The sequence below is a fragment of the Eurypyga helias genome, unplaced genomic scaffold, assembly GCF_000690775.1.
Source record: "Eurypyga helias isolate BGI_N326 unplaced genomic scaffold, ASM69077v1 scaffold24147, whole genome shotgun sequence".
Classification (NCBI taxonomy): Eukaryota; Metazoa; Chordata; class Aves; order Eurypygiformes; family Eurypygidae; genus Eurypyga; species Eurypyga helias.
In genome coordinates this window covers 49,897-66,020 of record NW_010264017.1, presented here as the reverse complement: position 1 = coordinate 66,020, position 16,124 = coordinate 49,897, and the positions used below count along the sequence as shown (strand labels likewise).

Genomic DNA, 16,124 nt, shown 5'->3' with positions numbered 1-16,124 from the left:
CCGCCGGCCTACGCGTTCCGCAGCGGAGCTCCCATCGAGCTGGGAATGGCGCACGGCGGCCGACCGTACGGACAGGAGCGTCCCATCCCCGCTCCCACTCGAGTTTTGACACAGTGATTCGATAAACCCTAAAAAGCATCCACTGACCACAGGTTTTCCTCTCTAGGCAGAGCACTTCTTTGGATACTGAACACCGACGCCTCCCGTGCCACCTCCAGACAAACCCCCGCTTGTACAGGTTACCATTCAGCGTATTCGTGACCCCTACAAAAAATATAATTACATGTATCATGATAAAGCAATCTGTCATCTAAAAATCATCCGTATTATACACTATACAAGCTATTTTACAATCATTTCATAAATTGCTTTTAAAGCTGCAGTAGCCCTTCCCTTCTTTTCTCGGATCAGCGAATACACCGATTATACCTATTCGAAACTATTAACTAAATATAAAAATATATTAGGTTTTGCATTTTATCAGATGATCTTTCTCGTTTCTGTTACACAAATAATCTGGCCACTTTGAGTAAAAATCAAATTTTAGAGTGGCTTAGGAAATATTCAAATTTCGAGACACAGAAAATCGTTAAGGTGCACGTAGAAAAGGCTACTACAGCTTCTAAACGTTTTAAAATCTAGTTATCGATGGCAACAAGGAGAAGTTCACACGACCTGTGGTAACGTTATGGCACGCTAGTAATCCGATACGAAGGGACGCAGCCTTACGAAGACAGAAAGATTGACAGGCGACTCTAAGACCACGAAATCAGTAGCGGACCTTTCCTGCTCTCCAGGAAAGAGGACGAGCCGGTCAGTGAGAGGTGGAGATGTGAAAATGGGTCTCTAACCAGGCGGGTTTGGAGCCCGGGTGTCCCGAGTGACCGTCAGCCAGCGCGGCGGCTCCGCTCTACTGCCCGCCCGACGGAGGAAGGGGTTCTGGGTAGAGGGAAACAACAAACCACACCGCTGGGCGTAATTACACCTCTGCCTCTTAAGTCAATGGCAATTTTTCCATATATACTGGTATGATGATAGATTTCAGTGTGTAGAAAATGTGAGTTTCTCCGCACAGAAGTAAACTTTTCTTCAGCTATGCATATTTTCCTGAAAGTTTCCTGATGGGCAGTCAGGACTGAGCTTCTTGGCATCAATGCAGCCCATGACTCTTCTAGTTATGGCTGTTGCGTGACACGCAAAAAAACCAGGCTTGGGTTTTTTTTTTTTTCACTATATAAAATAACCTGCTCATTTACATCCAGCGAGGCCTGGGTTAAATTTCCTACGAATCTGCATATCCAATGCTTCTGCACATGTACCAAAAGTATTTGTCTCCTTCGCATCTATGGCAATCAGATTGGAGAGTGTCCTCCCGCCCGCCCTGGCCCTTACAAAATGCCACGTGCTGTGGTCACTTTGACAGTTCAAAGCTATCGGGTTAGAAAAGCCCAACCCATTTTCACATGAATATGCTCAAGGATTACTGTCTAGAGGTCATTTAGGAAAGCTACGAGCTGCCCCACCTTAAAAAACCAGCTGTACAATAGGCATCTTGAAGTATTACAAAAAAATTATGTAAGAAAAGATGAACGAGCCTAGTTCACGGTATATAAAGTTAAAGGAAATTGCTAAAACCAGACAGTAATAGCTATAAAAGGCACAACTTCCCTTTTCTGATATACACTTGTAAACTTTCTTCAGGTTACATGCATAAACCAAAATGCTACCTTAACTTTAAAAAAAAAAAAATCCAAAACACTTGACAAAAAAAAAAAAAAGAAAGCCTAGAAAATTGTCTCCAGCCAACTGCAGAAATTAATTAGCAGAATGTTCTTACAGCCTCAGATCTCGTCACCGGTGGTTTCGATGCATCCACGGACGTCACGCAAGGGGAGAGACACAATTCCTACCGGGAAGGTTTCTTTTCCTTTCCTTTCTCCCCGGTTATTTACCCAACGTGAGAAATCCGCTGCGTCCTCAGCCCAACCCTTGGCCCTCTGTAAACCACGTGTAGTGCATAATTACAAAAGAAACACCGCTGCGGGACAAAATTAGCAAGTTCGGTAGGTTTTTTCTTTACAAAAAGAAAAGCTATCATTTGACGTTTTCTTAAGGCAACCCTTTTGTGTTAAGGCAGTCACTTCTGATGAAATAGGAGCTTCTTGATATTTCCATTTGAATATTTTGGTATCTGATTGCTGATGATTTCTGCCAACATTTCTGGGAACTCAATACTCATGGATTTATCCAAAAATGTCTGGAAGCAAAAGCTCAGAAGATTTTCAACCACCTACAAGTGATAAAGCAAATAATTACTTTCACACCAATACAGAGGGAAGAACTATTGAACCTACACCCTTCCTCCTTCCCCACTTCTGCGGCACAGGCCGGCCACCGACCCCGCGTACCGCCCAAATTCCCACTCCGGCACATAAGTAACGGGCGTGTGGATAAGCTTAGCAAGATGTTCCCAGGTGCCTGGTACAGCAACAAGACGACAAAAAAGGCGGTTGGAGGCCTCAGAGTTTCCTTTGACTTATCCAGCTTAAACACCGCTCGGGCTGCTTTGTGCTACACACACAGTTTAAGTCCAGACCGCAACAGGAGACAGCCGGAATTCTGAAATTCTTTGCAAAACTAGACCGCGACTAACACTAAAAATAGCACCTATGCATTATTGTAATGCAATTCCAAGCGATTCTATAGACTCCTGAATGGCTTGTCTGTGAGATAATACTGGTTTTAAACATCCCATCCCAGCTACTACTGCAAAATCAAAGTCCGAGTTCCTCCATTGTAAAGCAACACCATTTTTAACAATTAAAGAGACTGCAAATTATATTAATTATAAGATTAATTGCTGTGGAGTCCACTGCAAAAGCAGTCTGAAAGCACTGTGTTCACCCCTCTCATAGAATCACAGAACAGTTTGGGTGGGAAGGGACCCTAAAGCCCACCCAGTCCCACCCCTGCCATGGGCAGGGACACCTTCCATAGCCCAGGTTGCTCCAAGCCTCATCCAGCCTGGCCGTGGACACCCCCAGGGATGGGGCATCCACAGCTTCCCTGGGCAACCTCTGCCAGTGCCTCCCCACCCTCTGCAAGAAGAATTCCTTCCCAATATCTAACAAAAAGGGAATATCTTCTATTCAATTTGTTAGACAGCAGAGGAGCCTGACTGCCTCCCTCCACCCCGCCCCCAGATATTTATCCCTTTAAATAAAGAGCAAACAAGGGAGACGATCGACATATCCCCCCAACTTATTTATCTGGAACGTCCTCAGCATCCCCGTCAGAACTTACATCATGCATAGAGTCCAACAGTTTAGTCAGTTGATAAAATCGCTGCCAGTTCTGGCTCGAGTTCCCTTCTCGTTTCACTATGGCCTTTCCCAGCTCTTTAATGTACGTCATCCGGATTTCTTCAAACAGAGATTGACTCTTCAGGCCTTCCTTAGGAACTGCAACATTGATACGAACCTTTCAGACGTTATACACCTGTGAGGTGTGTCGTTATTTAAGTTCTCTTACAGCAGTTACACAAAAATGACCAAAAGAACTTGGACTTAATGAAATGACAGCTTGGAGACAAGGGGAGAGAGCGGAAACACAGACGGAGGGACGACCTGCTGAAACAACGGCACGGGTTGGCTGGCACATGGAAAGAAAAAAAAGCTCAAACAAGGAATAGAGGGGAGAGAACGGGACCACGGAGGCAACACTGGTGGTCCACTAAGCCCTGGAGTTGCCCTGGTGAAGAACTACCAGGGCTGGAGCTCGTGTGTTCTCAGTGTCTGGGGAAACGTGACGTTGGAAAGATTCCATAAAAATTCTCTGTGCTGAGGGAAGCGCAAGGGAAGGATCACAGGGTGGTTTGGCTCGGAAAGGATCTTGAAAGATCATCTAGTTCCAAGCCTCCTGACATGGATCAAATAACGTGCCCAGGCAAGGCAGTAACAGACCAGACAACAGACTGGCTGCTCAAGCCAGTGAGGACACGGGGCTCGGCAGAGCTTCTTGGAATAGGGATGATACATCGGGAGAGCGCCAGGCAGACGAGGAGCTGTGGGTCAGAAACCTAAGGCATGGGGACTGAGGCTTGTACTCAGACTCAAATCCACACAAAATCCCTGTGCCCACATGCTCCTACTAGGATGGGCCTTGTGAAAGCCGAGGACCAGTAAACAAAGCAGGAGAAATCCAAGCATCTGGACTCTCATGGTCCTCAGGATGCTTGGTGTGAAGCCTTGGATTACCTTGGTGAAGGGGATGGAAAGAGCTGAAGATAGACAACAAGCTGGGACAAAGCTGACTAAAAGCAAGAGGAGGAAAGAGGGCTAAACCACGACAGCCCTGAAAGCACACTCCCTTCCTTAAAAATTCCAACCCTGACTACGCTGTCAGCATCCAAGAGATGTCGGAGCGAAGCCTCACGTCTCCCTCTCCACACAGGAGATGACGACGTCAGCCGCTGCTTCAACAACTGACATGGAAACGCCTGTGAGCTACGTCTGCGTGTGAGCTACGTGTCTAGGCCCGCGTGGGATCCCGGTTTCACTCCTCCTCCTCCTAGTCTCTTGGAAAACTTACAGAGCAACACAACGAGCATACATCAAAATTGTGAAGGTGTGGATTAAAGAGCTGTACAAGCTTCAGCCATTCAATTTTCAGAAGCCCCACAACGTACTGCTCACACGGCGCGTGTGCTCGAGAAGAAACGCGAGAAGACACTGTCCTTTGCCGAAAATCTAGCGGCGTCTGCTGCGGTTAGCGCCAGCGCTCACCGGGCTTCGCGCCCCAAGTGCTGCCTCCACCAGCTCTGCCATGGAAATTCCTTCACGGAAATTTCCAATGCCTGTAGGGACAGTTGGCCTGCCCTGCGTCCCAAAACACTTGAGGAATTTTCGGGAGAGATTTCAGAAACTGCTTTAAATCTGCAGTTTCGGGGAAGTTTCAAATTCCTCCGAAGCCCACGGCAGCGTGGAGCCGAAATTTCCTCTGAAAAGAGCCCTTGTCCCAGTCTGGGGCTTGGCAGGAGAGGCTGCGCTGTCCCTGCCAGGCTGCCGAGCTGGGGGGGCTGGTCATGGCAGCGTACGGCACCGACACCACCCCCGGAATCGCCAGGACGGCCCAAGGCTACCAAGGTCTCGTTCATTCGTGGGGACTAATGCCGTGACTCGCGGGAAATGCTAAGGATGAGGAATGTTTGAGCCCTTGGCATAACAAACTGCTTAAACTTTTAAAAATATTTGTTTTCGTCACGTAGAAGCACCATGCTGGAAAACCCTTCCTTGCACTGCTGCTCTCACCACTGTTGTTAAAGCATCCTGGCATTCCTACACTGAAACAGGAGTATCTGTCAGGTGGAAGCAGCAAAGGCTCCAGGAAATAAATCCGCAGCCACTGCCTCGGATGCAGCTCTCCCCGTCCGTGGGCCCGCAGTGTCAGTGTGACGGCCGCGGGACGGATTTCCCACGCCGTGACTGCTCAGAGGGATGGAGCGGCACAGGGTGAGGTGCCCGGCACGTGCGCGGCTCCTTCCTACGGCGAGGGCCTGGGCTGTAGTGGAGCCAGGGCCAGAGCGGCCCTACTGTGCACGAGGAGAGAATGTCACCGGGCACCGCCGGGGTAAAAATAACACTGTCAAAGTGATTGGTGTAATGTCTCGGTGTATTTCTGTGTATTCCAAAGGGGCTGTTTTGACACTGTGCTTTGACCTTTCGTGCAGTTCAGACAACAGAATTTACTAAGCTGTGACTTAACATCCCACCGAATACACAACAAACATCACGCAGTTATTACACACCTCCCTCGTCCCACATACCTTCCAGAGGCAAATACTAGAAGCCGTAGCTGCATCTAACAATTTAAAGTAACTTCTGGGGGAGTTTGCTAACTTTTTTGGGGGGAAACTGCTTCACTGGATCGGAACTTCCTCACAGGTGGTGGTCGGGGCTGTGCATTTGGTTTGGTTTTGGGTTTCTTCATGTTATTTCATGAAGTCATGGCTTTGCCCATTTCCTTGGGTCCGGACCTACTCGGCCCGTTTGTGATGTATTTTTTAAGAATTTCCAATTGCACTTCTGAGTTAGGAAACTCCGTTGGAGTTGCAGCTTTGAACACAAACCGTAATATCTCAGCACGAACGTCCTGTACCTGCTAAAAGCAGAACCTCCTTCACTAACCCCATACAATCCAGAGCCAAGCACAGCGTTTGGACTTCCACCGCAAAAAGGGGATCCTGCAGGAAACCCTCTGTAGATACCTAACACAGTTTTAAATTACACGTGCACGCTCATAATACTGTCAAGTTAAACTTACATTCCCTACAGAGGTATTTTAACTATTCACCTACTTGTAGAGAGGAGAAGCAACGTTTTCATGCAGAGATACTCTTCATACGAGACTTGAAGGCGTGACAGCTCCCGGGCAACCATCAGCATGTGTTTGCATTGTTCATACATACAGGGTAGATTCATCCTCTGCCTGAGAAACAAGAACATAAAAATTAGTTAAATACCTGGCTATCTAGATATTCTAAAGCGAAGTTTTTCCACGCTTCACTCAAGACCCGTGGGGGTTGCAGAGGCAGATGACGAGCTCGTACTTGATCTATCTCGCAGCAAAACAATCTGGTTTTCTCCAGCGAAGCTGTTCAGGGCAATTGCCCTGGTCACCATGTACAAACACCGGCCGAGGGCAGCAGCACGAGCGGAGCACGAGGTACGGAATCCCAGTGTTGTAAAGGAAGCCTGCCTTTACTAGGGACCGATCAGCGAGCTGGTGCCAACAGCCAACACCACAGCGCAGCCCAAACCTGACACAGAAACCAAGTTCGGTCACTGTGTGACAAAGCTCTCCAAGTCCAGCAGCCCCAGAGCATTTCATCTGAATAAGGAGACAAGACAGCACACCACACTAGAGCTAAGGTTTCTCTAATTCTTTCAATACTTTTGAGAAGTCCACCTAAATTTAATACGTATTTGCTCACTGGTGACAGCACCACTTGCTGTAACTTCTCATCTTGCAAAGAGACTTTACCCTTCTTGTATCCCTTCACGTCCCTGAAGCCGTGTCTAGTACTGCAATTCCATTTCATTACCTGGGTGCTGCAATGATAAGGTTTCTAACCATAAACGGAAAGACATGTTGAGAACCAAAGGAAAATCTTGGAAAGCATTTACCTGGATTCAGAAGGAAAACCATTATATTTATATATTCTTTTTATTTTTTCTGTTTCAGTGAAATTCTGCATCAAGACAGGAACTCCTCCTTCTACTCAGTACCTCAGCTGAAGCAACAATCCTCTTTACCTGTGCCTTTACAGCTGGTTACTGTGAATACTGCAGTTTTGGGTGGGAAATGAACAACAACAGATCAATTCTGAAGAGTGAGAGATTTATGCTTTTTTGTAGAGAAAAAGATAGGCAAAATAGTACATCTCAATCGCCCTGACAACACCGCCTCTCTACAGTGATGCTAGCAGTTTGGTTTACGTTAATGATGCGTCACCTTTTCTACGACATCACCTATTCAATATTATCATCTAAACAAAGACAGACAAAAACTGAATCCCAGAGTAAGGTAGGAGTAAGATTTGGTTACGAAAGGGCACCCATCCCTCCAAAGCTGCTATTGTTTTTCAGTTGTCCCTTTCTTAGCCCTGCAAGAGAATTCCATAAGGTACCCACACAAGCACCATGGGAAAGCTTAACTGAAAACAAGAAGAAACATGAGCCTTTCCCAAGGTGCGAAGCCTCAGAGTAACAGGAATTCGGGTGGGTTTTGAAAGATGGAAAGAAACACAAGCTACTGAAATGATGCGAAATCCAAATCAAGAACAAGACTAAAAGCCCATCACGTCCAACTGCCGACCCCACCGTTTCCAACTGCAATCCCTTCCGAGTGCTACAGGCCTAGGAGCGGCACTGCCCTCCCAACAAACTGTATCGACAGCCTGCCCACACGTGCACCAACCTATGAAGTAGACTTCCGCAAGCAGGAGGTAGCTGTGAGAATCCGAAGAGCACGGGGCAGGAGTAAGGGTAAGGCGGTCAGTCGTAGGATGTTTCTCAGGGCACTTGACACAAAGTCACTATTTGGCTGTTGGGAAATTTTCTCCGAACCCCCCCTGGGCTGTATCAAAGGGCATCTTACGTACTTCAAGTTGAGTAATTTAAACACATTCTGTGACAGGGCTCAGCAGTTTTCCTCATGTAACGCTATTGCCACTTCTGGGCAGAAGGTTAAAACACACATTATGAAATGGGTCAGCCTGTCATTTGTTTCTACCCGCTCTAAGTGCGATCGTCACCGCAAGCCCCAGAGTCTGTACGAAGACACGCAGATTTTTGGTAAGAGCAAGGCTGCGCCAACTGCGGTTCTCACAAATTGAGAGTAGCACACAGCCCCCCCTCCAGAGAAGGCCGGGCGCAGAGATGAGCTCTGCCCTATGCTCCGGAGGGCAGCGGATCCAGGCTGTCAGGATACCAGGGAAGCTGATTCACTGCACAGTCCTTAATGCTGGCAAAGGGTCTGGGAAGAGGTCCCAGACATTCCCCTCGCAGATCTGGCCAGAGCGCACGAGATGATCTCAGCTGCCGCAGAGCTGTGTCCGGAGGGGGGCTGTCTGAGCAGCCGGGGCGAGCCACGGACACAAGACCCTACGGAGAGCAGGGGCTTCGGGGCTCTCGCCTCCTCCCTGCTCAGTTTCACCGGTGCCCTCCCTGTAGAGAGCATTTGGCAACTCCAGGAATTCACCCACACGTAAAGCAAATCTGACACTTTAACTAGGGACTAAGCTGATGAAAATAGATATTCTATTTAGTGACGTCATCACCCACCATTTCTTCTCATCAGCATCTGCAGAACCGCACCGACTTCACGGAGTCCCCCAGCGAAGCTCTGCTGACAGCCAGGGCTGGTAACCCCGGGGAAGCCGGGAGGTCTGTGCTCCACAAAAGCACAGGAGCCGGTGCCGCAGGGTATGGAGAGCAGCAGGGAGCTCCCCGGAGACACGGGGCGCAGCTCCGTGCTTCTGCAATTATTGCCATTCATCTGACTTGAGACTTAAACACGGGACTAATGGCATTTTATCCCTCCGGCAGCGATCCTGCTTTAGCAACTGTGAGTCTGGTCCGATCTGAACCACCTCCTTGTTCTGGCCGTTCAGGTGTTCCTCTGCGTTTGTAACCAGGTACCCTGGAAAAGGACTGCAAGTTGTAGCTCCGCGAGAGCCCACGTCCCGTACACGGGACGCACTGCACCCCGCGGGCTGCGTGTTGGTGACAAAAGCATGTGATGATTTTCAGCACTGCTGTGAGTCATTCAGTGCAACTGAGCCTATAAAAGCAAAAAATAATCGGTAAACAAGATGCTGGTGTTCTGAAAACCAGATGATACTGACTCCCCAGAATTAGCTACGAATAATGTTCAGAAAAAATTCTCAGAATAAGAGAACAGATAAAACAATGCTTGTAAAGCTGTAGGCACTTGTCGTTTTCTTTGTATTCTAGTAACACCAACACAGATGGCACATGCTTGGAATAGAAGGACAAAGGAGCCCAAGGACTTGGCCTCACACCTAAGGAGAGTACCTGAAGGGGCTACAAGGAAGCTGGGGGGGACTTTTTGCAAGGGCCTGTAGTGACAGGACAAGGGGTAACGGGTTTAAATTGAAAGTGGGGAGGTTTAGATTAGATATCAGGAAGAAGTTCTTCCCGGAGAGGGTGGGGACGCACTGGGACAGGTTGCCCAGAGAAGCTGTGGATGCCCCATCCCTGGAAGTGTCCAAGGCCAGGCTGGATGAGGCTTGGAGCAACCTGGTCTGGTGGAAGGTGTCCCTGCCCATGGCAGGGGGTGGCACTGGGGGGGCTTTAAGGTCCCTTCCCACCCAAACCACTCGGTGATTCTAAGAGCAAAGAGCTAAGCTGATGAGCATGCAGAGTCAAAATCCTATGGGACAGGACTCCACGAATCCCTTTCTAAAGCCGGGCAGCAATTCCATGGTGTTTGCTACTCCAACACCACTGTGCAAAAGTCACTGCTGCTGTAATTCCATGGACACTGTGAACCAGAGGCCCAAAGCTGAGCGTGTTTCGAATCACCAGTGGTGGAAACAGTCATGCTGTACTACAAAATTACAGGTTTCTACAATCTCCAAATACTGAATGATGGTCTAAAGCCTGAGATTTATTAAGCTGTCAAACTTTTCAAGAATTTGAATTTAGTTCTCTGTGTGTATATGTACATATATAAAAATACATATATTACATATATAATTGCCAGCTGGTACAGGCACACCCCTATAAACCCCCCATTTTTCTTGAAGTGTAAAATGATGAGCTCACTGCATAGACACACTCTAACCCATTAAAGTGACTATTTCTAATCAGAAACGAAATATAAAAATGTAAAAAACGCAAGTCTAGAATATTCTCCAAAGCCTTACAATACCTTCAAATACATTTTCAGCCCTCCCCGAAGAGGAGTGGCATTCAGCAGCACAGCTAAAGCTTCCTGAGCACTCTGCAAAACACTCCACTGACTTCTGGGAAGCTTTTTGAGCATTCAGGGACAGATCTTCCTAAATGCTAAGGATGTGCTGGCGGACGATGTGGCATGACAAACCCCCTAACAGGTTAGACAGGTTCCCTGGGTACAGCCCAGCTGCACAGGGTTGCCTGAAAGGTGTTGAGATGAGCTAGGTGATCTTGCTACTCCACGTGAGTAGTAACTACGCGGGAATAACACTGGACAGGGTTAGTTGAAGGATAAACGCGTGAAAGGCTGATGTTGCTCAGATGCTTGGGCAGGTACATGAAGCTACAGAAAGCCCCGTTATCCCTCTAAAGAATTCAATCTTAAAACCCCCATATTTTGCAGTTATGTCCATTTGAACCACCCAGGCTTGGAGAACCCTTCCGAGAGTTTCTCCCCCTGAGGCTGAAGACACGGGGTTGTACCCAATGAGAGGACAAGTCTTTAAAGCTCCAAATCTGGATAAAAGAAATGGCTTCTACAAACCCAGACAAAACCCCAAGAAAATGAAAGCAGAAGTGACTGCCCCAATCGACTGACGCAGCGGACCGTACGCCCTGCTGTTACGTGTTACCTCCCCTGGGCCCCCCTCACATTAGCTCGGCAACCTTAGCTCCAGCAGCAGGTGTAAAGCATTCCCGACTTCACGTCCGTACGCGGTGCAAGCTGTGGGCAGTGGTGGCACAAAGGAAACTGCTTGAGACCAACTCTAGTTACTGCTAGAACAAGGACACCACGGACTATAAAGAAATAACGTGGTTCATCTGTCTGTCCGTTGCATTTCTTGAGTGACACTATGCAGTAACACCTGTACTTCCTCATGGCCCTCCTGAGGGTCAACTGTTCATAAGTAAAATTAAAGGCATTTTTGGGGTCAAAAGTAGGGAAAATATATATTTAAAAAATCATACTAATTGAGATCTCAACATGTGTAATTCCACATACACAGCGAGATGTTCATCACTCGTAGCGTGATGCGACATATACAATTTCGTTTGATGAGAAAACTCAAATTACGCAACAGAACTGAAACCCCATCCCCATGAGTATTTGCCCGTTTTGTAAGGCTGGAATGACACAAGTCTGCATGAGGGGCTCACGGGAGGCTGGGCTGTTTTGTCAACTCCTCAACTTGTTCATACTTCCATTTAAGAAAAACAAGCACATCATCAATCCAGAGGCTTGATTCCTTGAGGGAAGACCTCGGGAATTTCTGTATCCTATCACCGGGTGGGTAAAGACAGACAAATTTGCTCCCCTCCTCCACTGAAATAATGGTTTGAATCTGCAATTAACAGATATGAAGCCAGGACACATTTTTAGTTACAAATGAGAAATGTTCATGTAAAGAACAGACCTGCAGAAGTGTCATTTGCAGATCTTAAGAGGACAGGTTTGAACAACTCATACCTCTTCATCTGCATGCAGAAATCTGAAACTACTGAACAGGAAGACAAAAATCTGATGCAGACAGCTTCACTTAACTGTAAAAATGACCACGATCCTATACTTCAGACAATCACAATGAAGGTTCTGGTTCTGTTACATACACAACACCTATGCGTAATAAGCCTACTTAGTGGAAACAACCTTTAAAATGTATGAGGAAAACTCACTTTTTTCCTATTATTTCAGAGCTTCCACTGTAATGTTATTAAATATTACAATTGTTTTTAGAATTAACAATTAATGGAGTTATTTACATCAGAGCTCCAATTGTTGTTGTGATTTTGACCTTTAAAGGATGCCACTTTACCCATTTTATCATGGTTAATGTGTTTTAATAAATACCTGATTCTCAAATCAAATAAAGTTAACCCATTACTCTACCTCGGACCTGCTTCTGGCAAACTGAAAACATTGAGCAAGAGCTTTAGGGTTGTGTGTGGGGGGGAGTTGTCGGGGTGAAGGATCACTAAAGCACATCCGAAAGCAGCTCTGAATAAGCCCCAGGATGGTTTTAGGGGTATTTTGCACTGCGGAACCATCTTTGGATGACGTGTCAGGCAGCGGGTGGACACATCTGGTCACCAAAATCCAAATGCGTTTTCCTCAATGTCCACAACATCTCCCTGGACCTACCCAATGTTTTGGAGCAGCGACAGCTCCCCTGAGGCACAGCCCCACCGGCTTTCCCTGCCGCACAAAGGGACTGCACTGCTTCATGAACAAAGAAATGGCAAATCCATAGTGTTAGCGTCCAGTTAATTGCAATCTGCAGACTAGTGAAGCAGATTCGGAATGGCTCTGGCCAGCAATCTCCAAGAGTCACATCCACAGAGTATTTTCAGCAACTAATCCAGAACAAAATGCCTCGAGGGGCTTTATAAATACTGCTGGCAGCATTGGGTGGCAAGACAGAAGAGATCACTGGAATGGCCTGTTGCACACTACCCAACACTATTCCACCTGCGTGAAGAAACTGCTTCTGAAAATAGGGGCTGCAGGACGCTATCGCTGAAGTGGCTCCGAAGGAAAAGGCGGGAGAGCGTGACGGTCCATCAGGACGGATTCCTGAACACATCCCGACAGCGGAGGGCTCAGATGGAGCGTTTGCTCCCAGGCTGCGGGCAGAAAGGCAGCACCCAAGCTGACCGGCTACACCACCCCTGAAAGAGCCCCCGGAAGGTAACGGAACTGTGCACATCTGGTACCCGCTGCACCTCACACTGCCCCTCCCCTCCATCCCCCCAAATTCCCCCCTCCCCTCCTCCACAACACGGAATTACTGCACAGCACAAACTGGAGTAATGCAAGGAAAATGGTGCAAGAAGGGAGATGTCCAAAGATGCCAGCACTTTCAACTCTTCTTGAAAACTGGTAACAAGTTCAACAGCAAAAAAAGTCGGACGAGTTTTTCTATCTGTCATCTTGTCCTTTTAAGCCAGAGTTTGATCAGGCTCAGATACAAATCTTTAACTGACCAAGAGCTCTGAAACTGGTAGGATCACACTACGATTTCCATGCCATAAGCACATGCCATTTGCCAAACTTTTCTCTCCATCCCAGATCTACTTTTAGCTTCAACTATGTTGGCTCTGACAATGAACGATTACCACAAATGGCGCAGGAAGAGTCAACAATATGCAACGCCGTAGTACAAGCACCTCCCACAAAAGCTTCTGGATATAAATATACTCAGTATCTAACACACCTGCCTTCCATTTGACTTCTTCACAAACTAAGCAGCCTGCTAACAGAAAAACAAGTTGGAAATGACAGACTGATTTGTGACCTCTGCCAGCATCTGCTCCCTAGGATTCACCTCTCCACTGCAAACCCCAGAAATACTCTTGGGGTCTGGTATCACCCTGAGAAACCTGGAAAAGGACTCTTACTTACTCGTTAATAATCAGATCTGGTGCGAAGCACAAGAGGTTTCCATTGGACTGTTTGTATGACCTCCATCCTAAAGCGAAAGCCATGAGGAACATCCACGAGTACTGCAGAAGGGTCATTTGGTCATCCAGGTGTAAATTACGGAAACCTGGAAAATAAGAAGTGAGCTGTGACAGTACTGGTTCCAAAAAAAGAAAAAACTGTAACTGTGAAGAGGACCATCTTGTCATCAGAACAACTTGTGTCCTGCCGGTGTGGACGACCACCTTCACAGGGTCTTTGACAACACTTTCTGTAGCTGCGATGACTGTACCGGAAAGAACAACATTTCTTGCCATAGTACAAGCATCTGGCTCAGTCAAGTGCTGCTGTATCTTAGATTACATTTTTGGCAGCAAAAGATAAATTAGAGCAATAAGAGGTTTCTTATGAGGAAGTTCTTGCTGAATGAAAAAAAAATACACTTTAAATCGAAAAGGGGTACAAAATTTCGACGCCATTTTCCTGCTACTCGGGTTACATTCAAATACTTGGTATACCATTAAGGAATCCTTAGCCTATTCAAAATTTTGCATATGTAGAAATGGAAGCGTTTGTAACCGCAGGACTCTGATTCCGTCTCCTGGACAATACGCCTGCATACCAGACTGGAGCGGTTTGAACCAAAGGCTCCAGCACAAACTCAGCCTTGAGCTGGATTGAACGTGTAACCCTCAACCATGAAAACCATACATAACACAGAAAAACAGTCAAGAGAGCAGCAGAAAGAGTAACTCCTGCACTCTGCATCATACATTCACATTTATGTACAGGCAGTTCCAAAATCAGTTCTCAGCACCCCACCTACAGAAGTGCACCCGCACAGAACACCCCGGCTACAGCAACCACCGTGTTAGTTGCCTCGTGGACAGGCAGCGCACCAGATGGGTAGCTCTCAGTAGGTACTACAGGTATTAAAAGGGGATGTAATATTAAAAAAAACCCAAAAACCAGAATATATCTGTGTGCTTATCTGGAACTGATGGTCAGTATCAAAAGGCCACCACTTACATTTAAAGCACACCAATTCATTTGGCTATCTTCCAAAACCAGCAGCAGCTCTTACTTTTTGAGAGCAGACCACTAGACAATAAACGACAGCGTCAAACCAGTGCTCCAGCTGGGAACGCTGCGGAGGGAGCAACGTCGGTGCAGCGCCGTGCTCCCCGTGGCATGCCTTTGGAATCCCCGTTGTCCCTGGATTGACAGATTTTAAGCACGACACAAGGACCGTGCTTCGCATGCGCACGTACCTGGTATTGCCTTCGCCCACTTGACTGCAGCGACCACTTGCCGCCCGCCCAGCATGTTGAGAGTTGACAGTATCCTCCAGCTGGAGTCGGGCAGGGTGCTGTCGTAGCCTGAGTACAGCACCTCCGGCTCGATCACTTCCAGGAGGGAGACCAGGGTGGGGGTCAGCTGCGGGAGGGAGGCGGGTACGATGCTCTTGTTGCCAGGCGTTTCAGGACCATCCCGCGTTCCTGTGGCGGTAGGCTGCTGGATTCCTTTTATCTTCTTCTTTGTTTTTCGAGCTAGGAAAGTTTGGGTAAGGCACAGGTGAGGTAATGGAAAGACCAGGCAGCACTCCTTACATAGCGAGGGAACTGATGCCTTCGCTCCCCCGCGGTGCGGAGCAGGCAGTCGAAACCCTCCGAGCATTTTCCATAAAACCGTGAATACTTTCACCTTAATTCTGATTAAGCTTCCCGTGAAAGTAAGTTTGCTTTACACTTTAACACGAGTCCCATTCACGCGAGCGTTTCTAAACGCTGAGTAACATCTGCAGGTACGTGGCAAGGCTGACCCGAGAACACAAATCCTACGACGTGCTAAGTTCCACTGAAACTTCACGCGACGGCACGACACCTGCTTGGAGATATTTGCAGGACCGCGCTCTCTAAGTCCCTTGAGATATTAAGTACAGAAAGTAGGCAGAAGAAAGGCAAAAATGGATTTAATGGGTAAGTTACTCAATCTCCTGAGCCAGGGAAAACAGTTTTTTGAAAATGCTGGGCAGGAGGAGGGTTTTCTTTTGCCAACTCCCTTGCATATAAATCATTGTTGCGTAATTAACCCGTAAAACTCATACGTTGAATAAACAAAACATCACACAGAGATGTTAACTGTAAACTACACAAAGTTGGAGCAACACGTTTATTAGCATATTGGCAATAACGGAGCGTCCCGCTCGGCCTTCAGCTCTCCGG

The 16,124-nt window shown here is 47.3% G+C and overlaps 1 protein-coding gene across 2 annotated transcripts in view; it reads right to left on the bottom strand.

Moving 5' to 3' along the window:
- Nucleotides 1–1,663: 1,663 nt before the first annotated feature.
- The window catches only part of NR3C1 (nuclear receptor subfamily 3, group C, member 1 (glucocorticoid receptor)), a 62,576-nt gene continuing 48,115 nt past the window's right edge, over nucleotides 1,664–16,124 (bottom strand). For both annotated transcript variants that reach the window (XM_010156262.1, XM_010156263.1), the window contains exons 4-8: nucleotides 15,171–15,449; nucleotides 13,882–14,026; nucleotides 6,356–6,486; nucleotides 3,304–3,461; nucleotides 1,664–2,290 (exon numbers count right to left, since the gene is read on the bottom strand). In XM_010156262.1, coding sequence (XP_010154564.1) covers nucleotides 2,138–2,290; nucleotides 3,304–3,461; nucleotides 6,356–6,486; nucleotides 13,882–14,026; nucleotides 15,171–15,449 — 866 coding nt within the window. In that variant the 3' untranslated portion in view covers nucleotides 1,664–2,137. The remainder of the gene's footprint in view (nucleotides 2,291–3,303; nucleotides 3,462–6,355; nucleotides 6,487–13,881; nucleotides 14,027–15,170; nucleotides 15,450–16,124) is intronic.